This window comes from Cibotium barometz, chromosome 45, assembly GCF_041138505.1.
Source record: "Cibotium barometz isolate CiBa-2024 chromosome 45, ASM4113850v1, whole genome shotgun sequence".
Taxonomy (NCBI): domain Eukaryota; kingdom Viridiplantae; phylum Streptophyta; class Polypodiopsida; order Cyatheales; family Cibotiaceae; genus Cibotium; species Cibotium barometz.
In genome coordinates this window covers 44,039,303-44,045,614 of record NC_141090.1, presented here as the reverse complement: position 1 = coordinate 44,045,614, position 6,312 = coordinate 44,039,303, and the positions used below count along the sequence as shown (strand labels likewise).

The 6,312-nt window shown below is 43.2% G+C and overlaps 1 protein-coding gene across 1 annotated transcript; it reads right to left on the bottom strand.

The window, feature by feature from the left end:
* Window positions 1-4,242: 4,242 nt before the first annotated feature.
* Window positions 4,243-5,842, bottom strand: TOM5 (mitochondrial import receptor subunit TOM5-like protein). Its single transcript, XM_086782858.1, has 3 exons — window positions 5,626-5,842; window positions 4,976-5,128; window positions 4,243-4,462 (listed from the first exon to the last, which is right to left on the bottom strand). Exons 1-3 carry the CDS (start codon window positions 5,698-5,700, stop codon window positions 4,385-4,387), a joined length of 306 nt encoding a protein of 101 aa, XP_086638984.1. The 5' UTR covers window positions 5,701-5,842; the 3' UTR covers window positions 4,243-4,384.
* Between the last annotated feature and the right edge of the window lie 470 nt (window positions 5,843-6,312).

Genomic DNA, 6,312 nt, shown 5'->3' with positions numbered 1-6,312 from the left:
GGTTACTATGAAGGGTAATATAAAATCTAGGTACCCAAGAGGAAGGACCAGCATATGCCAATCAAAGCCATGCCACTAATCGGATATCACATAGCAAAACACCCAACCCCAGTCTCAACCTTAAACATGGAGTTGTTAGAAGCCCAAGGGTACGACGCCGAATAAAAATAACTCGGGCTACCCAAAGGAGCACAGTCAAAACCAACCCGTCAAGACAACCTCGACAAAAATGCGCTACCCGAAGCTGGTGGGTGCACACTTCTAGTGGCCCAAGGGCAATGGCAACCCAAGGCTACCAAAACAACACGAAAACCTCTGGTACAACCCTAACAAAGGGTAAGGCAAAAATTGATCAATTCATGAAGCCCCATGACCATCTCCAAACATTCCGAGGACAGGATATTCCTTCCACCTCGAACTCAGAAGCCTATGATGCAGTTCAAGGCCGTGCAACACCATGTGCAAAATGGGGTCTCTAGTACCATTGAACTTGGGCATAACCTTTCTGATTTGCATAGATTTGATAGTGTTTTAGTGTCTAGGGTTCGGTCCCGAGACTGCAATCAGTGGTGGTGGTGTTGTTGCTAGCCCCAATGCGGTAACCCCCTCCCTAATTGGGTTTTTATTCTCAAGATATCTTTAGTGGTTAAAGCAGTGTGTAGTGGTGTAGGTGGAAGTTGAGGCATTGTGGGTGGCTAGGGGTGATAATATGGGTATGGGTAGGTTAGTGGAGGCATGGGATATGCAGGGTGTTGCCCTTGCCCCTGAGGTAAGTTGGGGTATTGTGGAGGGTAGCTATGTAAGGCCGATTCTTGTACTATGACATGTATGATCTTCCTAGAATTAATTCTAGTCTCGAGCTCCCTGCTCCATGCCACAAGGTTCCCATAGTCATGTACGGCAGCTTGGATTGACTCTTCAGCCCCAGTGGCGTGAGTGGTTTGTTGTGGCCTCTATGGCCTCTGTGGTCATATTGAACCTAAATTCCCCTACACTTCTTGTACTAGGGTCCGATGCTACGAAGCCAAAAGGAATGGTGGTTCTCTAGGCTGTTCCGAACACTCCAATGTTCGTGTTCTAAGAAGAGCTAGCCGAGCCAAAAGCCACAGATGTAATTGCTATCTCTGCGACCATTCCAATTGTGGTTCTAGAAAGGAATACTCCTTCCTCTATAGGGTTGGTGCTTCTCATTCCCGAGCTAGACTAGTTAGGATCCATATTAGGAGCAAATGCCTCCATGTTGGGCCTTTCTAGCAGGCGGTCTCTCACTTGCTAGATAGTTTGATGAACCTTTGACTCCCACTCCTCGGTTGGGCCTCGTGATTATGTTTCTATAATAAAGTCTACAAAACTCCTTGAGTAGTCATAGGGGAGCCAGGCTCTCCAACTTCTTGGTCCATATTCATCTCTGAAGAAAATGGTTCCCACTAACAGGCCTCACTCAAGTTAGCATCCTCGCTATCGCTCGAATGTTCGATTCCTAGGGTTGCTTGGCTCCTGTGAGGTCTCAGGGATTGTGAAGCATGCAGAGATTCCTCTCAAAAAGGTGCTCTTGATTTAGCATCATTCGAGGCACACTCCTCAAGTATTGGACTAAGTCTAAAAATCCTTCCTGACCTCGTGTACATGTAAGGGTGATCAGCTCAGAGCACACACCCCTTGACATAAGTCAAGCAATGGTCTTGGATATTCTAGATTCATTTGAATTTTTAATCTTTATGTCTCTATTAGACTTGTGAACATGCATTTCCTCATATAGGTACGTACATGGCAAAGTGAGTTGGGAATATGCATGGCTAGGTTCCAAGACTTGTGAACATGCATTCACAAACTTATGAGTATGTGGGGAGCTAGGAACGTGCATGGCCGGTATGATTTGTGAATGTGCATTCCAAGATAAGAACATGCGTAGCCAGGAAAGATAGAAACGTGCATGGCTAAGCGTCTGTGAAGAAATGCTAAAGATGGCATTCAAAATGGGAAGAAGGGTTAGACATAACACCTAAAGGCTTAGAGTTGGGCAAACCAAATCCATATCTCAAGGATGATGACTGGAACCGGAGATCCCATTTAGTATCTAGAGAAGTTCGATCAAACTTGTGAGGGGATAGATTGATGTTCCCACCAAAGATCTTCTCATTCAGAATTTTCCTTGAAGGTAATGCATGCTAATGGTTTAGGTCTCTAAAGCCACTAGAAAAGGCCAACTATACGAGGTCTTAAGGCACCCTTTTATAGTGCAATTCTCACCCCAGTGGAGCTAGATGGAGCCTCACTGCACATATATACAACCTCAAGCAGGAGAAGGGAGCAATAATGAGGGATAACATTGCTAGAACCAAGTATCTCCACATGACACCTACGAAAGACTAGATGACTTATGCTCTTTGATCGATTGATGCTCGATCTTAAGAGCAAGAGGCTACACGACCACCATCTCTATAAGTCTAGGCACTACATCTATGATGAGTGTTGTCTCCGCGAGGCAATAGACTTGGGTAATAATCTGCAAGACAAGGATGTAGAAGTCGTCCACCAGATAGGAGATGCACCATCCAAAGCCTCAGTCATCCAAGAGTGCCCAATTACAATTAGCTAGCATTCTAGTTAATAAGGACCTGAGCATGGACGAGTTGGCAAAGAACCTGCTAAACCATTTAGGCCAACAGTGGAGGGGCAACCCTAGGGGCAACCTCAAGGCCACCCCCAACCAATACCTCAAGCACGACACCCACATCTGTTCCCTCGAGAAGAGATATAGTTTGGTGTGCAATCTCACCAAAATGATACAAGTACAAAGTGTCCAATGCTAAGGCCTGATTACTATTAGTGCCACAAGAACCATGACACAACTCATTGTTGGTACCAAGGAAACTAAACAAGGTGGACTTCGACTTTATTTTCCCCCTTATGTTTGTAAATGTTTGTCTTAACTTACAAAAATTACCCTAAACATTCAGCTCAAAAAGCTCCTTTTCAAGGTAGTAATGGATTTATGTTCACTACACTAACCACAGTTTCCAAAAATATGGTAAAGGTATTGCAATGTTTTAAGCCCTTTGTTATCGTTTAATATGGATACGCTAGGTATAAGAATCAATAGAAGGCTCACAAATCTCCCCAATACGCTAGTGACATTGTTTGGGTTTAATCTGTACACATTTTGTTCAAGTTCCTCAACTATGCAATTTAAATCCCACTTAGTTTCTACGTTCCTTTGCGTTGTTAAATCGCACCTAGTTTCTACGTCCCTTTTGCATTGAGCCTTTTATTATTCAAATAGGACACTAGTAAAGCAGCAGTCAGTACTCGTGTCCAAAACTCAATTAAAAATTTAATTGCCAAGGTATGTATTTGCACGGTCTCTTTAAGTCTCTAGTTCGAAGTTTCTTTTTCTTTTAGCTGCTTAAATCTTTCAATGCTGAAATCTATTTGTTCTGATTTATAGATCTTTCTTTCAGCTAGAATGCTCGTTTAGTAAATCCCCTCTATTGGTTTTGCTACCCAAGAAACTTGGTAGAAAAGCTAACCTATTGATTTTATGCCCAAGCCCACATTGTAAAAATATTATTTATGGCCCAAACTCACCTTCTGACCAACCTTGAAGATGCATGAACCAAAATGATTTGGTCTTTGATAAGGAATGATCATAGTAGATCGACATTCTCATCGTTAAGGGTAAAGTTACTAATGTGGGCTCCTCCCTAGTGCTTTAGGAAGATGTTGCCATGCTGGCAATTCATTTCATACCAAAAAAAAACTATTCATCACCATTGCACATAGAAGCTACACTAACGCCCCAGTTGAGCCATGTGCTTTGATAGAAAGATTATTTTCTTCTCTATTTCGAATCTAGCTAAAGCTTAAAGACTACTTTGGTGCATGTGGTAGTATTATTTTTTGAATAAATGTCATTTTGGTAGCTTTGTTGCACAAGTTGATATGTATTATTAGTATGCATAGCAGCAATCCACAACAGCCTGGTTCAAATACCAATGTAAGTCCAGATCTATCGTTCATCGAACTAAATTAAAAGGTTAGCCAGCTGGAAGCTTGCTCAATGTTTCTATGACTTCTCCTGAACACCCAAGCCAGGTGTTACTCAGGCATACCAATGTACCTTCATAGGAAGATGACGGTGAAAAAATTTTGGCCAGTTACACACAGACCACTCATTCACAATCCTCAACCAAAGAATAACTGATGAATACGTAACAAAATTGCAGGAATAATGCCAACTGATGAGGTGCCAAAAATTGAAATATGCATTTTATCCACTCAACAACACTATAATCATGATTGTTAAGCTCACTAAAAAACTAATGTAACGAACTGTATAACTTAGTCAACGTTCCTGCAAAGATGCAGGATCTTCTGCTGCCAATCAAGTCGCCATTAGATCTCCAAAATTACGCATAAGAACAATCCCTCCCGCAAACATTGCTAGTGCCTTCAATAGCCTCTGCAAGGAAAGACAATGAGGTTCAAAACGATTCCCAAGTATGGGTAAGCCAAAAGTCTCGGTCAAGACAGGCACCCATAGGTCACAAACATCCACCCATACACGCAGCACACAAGGAACTTCTCCTGCCTAAGAAAGAAAAACAAATTTCCCTCCTCCTTCCCTCGCTATGTGCAGTATGTTGCACATGCTCATGCTCCCTTTCCAAAGCTGCAGCAGTTTGCAAATGAGCATCTGTTGTCTATAAGAAAAATCATTAAAAACAAGCATTTTCCCTAGACAATGAGGAAGTTTCCAGATCACACATCCACAAAGCAAGACAACGGTTCTATAAGTGACTTCGGTCTCCACAAATAAATGTCTATTTTTCCTGACATCGACTCAATGCTCAAGAGTCAAACATCATCAACCACCCCCTCCTTACAGTGACCTGTTGTTATGCAGCCTGCCAGCAGTAAGATTTTCAGCTCGTCAGCCCTCGGCATAGCGTGAAAGTTCAACAAAATCACGTACCAGAGTTAGCATAACAGGCAGTCCTCCAATCCCTTTAGGGAATAACTGATTATTGGCCTTGTTCACATTCCCAGTAATTTCCTGACACAAAGGGCTGTTGTCCTGATGGATAACAACAGGCCCTCGTGCCTTATTCTCCCTGCAAGCGGATCCCTGCTTCACCAAGAGGGCCAGTTACCAACTCCATCATGCATGACAAAGCCTATGCTTCCATCTAGCCTGGAATCGGCAAATGACATATGTAACATTATGAATAACATGAATCGGCATGTCGGCCGAAAAGCGGCATGTTCAAGAGGCTCCTATACCTCAGAATAACGCAAACAAAGCCGGAAATTAGGGCCAGTTCTGGAGCTCCATCATGCACCAAAAACCCTAGCCCGAGTCAAGTTTTGTCTTCTAATGTATTCAGCATACAGCCCTAAACCCACAATGAGTACTGCTGCAGATTAGCCACCTTATGCTACAAAGCGCACACAACAAGCTAGACAAATACAAACAGGCGAGGCCGGACACAGGAAACCTGGATACAAGATCTGCATAGAAATGTTGCGAAACCCTGCGACACAGAACCCTAATACGTGCGGAATCCGGAGAAAAGGAATGCGAAAACAAAATGCAAACCCAAACCTACTGAAGAAACTGCATACCATGTTGGCGACGAACTTCTCATCGTTGCCGAACTCCGCAACCAATTTTTCCTTAAGCTTCTGCAGCGGCGCCATAACTTCCGCGCAAACTTTTAGGGTTCGATACCTCGCAAGTTTTATGGGCAGGCAAACTTTAGATTACAGAATTCTACGCGTTTTATGGGCCGGCAATTGGCACTCGAGGATGAGACAGAATTATATACGTTTTATGGGCAGGCAAGCATGGCACTCCCGACCAAAAAAACTTATTTGAGGTCTATGATCTAGTTTTTTTTAGCATGAAAATCTAATAGTATCTTCAATTTTGGGAAATGCTTCTATGTCCATGCATGCTGTCCTGTTAGGGCAACGGCAACGGTTGTGCATGCCTCTTTGTTCCCAAGGTTTGGATTTCATGTTGCATGAGGTTAGGTTGTGTGATATTTTTTTTGTTTTTCGAGCCGGGGTCAGAGATGAGCATGCTCATCTCTGAGACTCGAGCAGAGAAACGCTTTTGTCATTAGCTTCGTCGCCCCGGCGATCGTGAGGAGGTTAGGTTGTGTGATATCCATCACCACTTGCTTGCATGGCTCAGCGGTTGTAAACATGTAGCACTCGAAGAGTAGTTAAGGGGTTTCCCTTGAGGATTACCAATTTGAAAAGTAACTCCTCGACTTGTTTCGTGCCTTAGATCCGTGTTCCATGTTC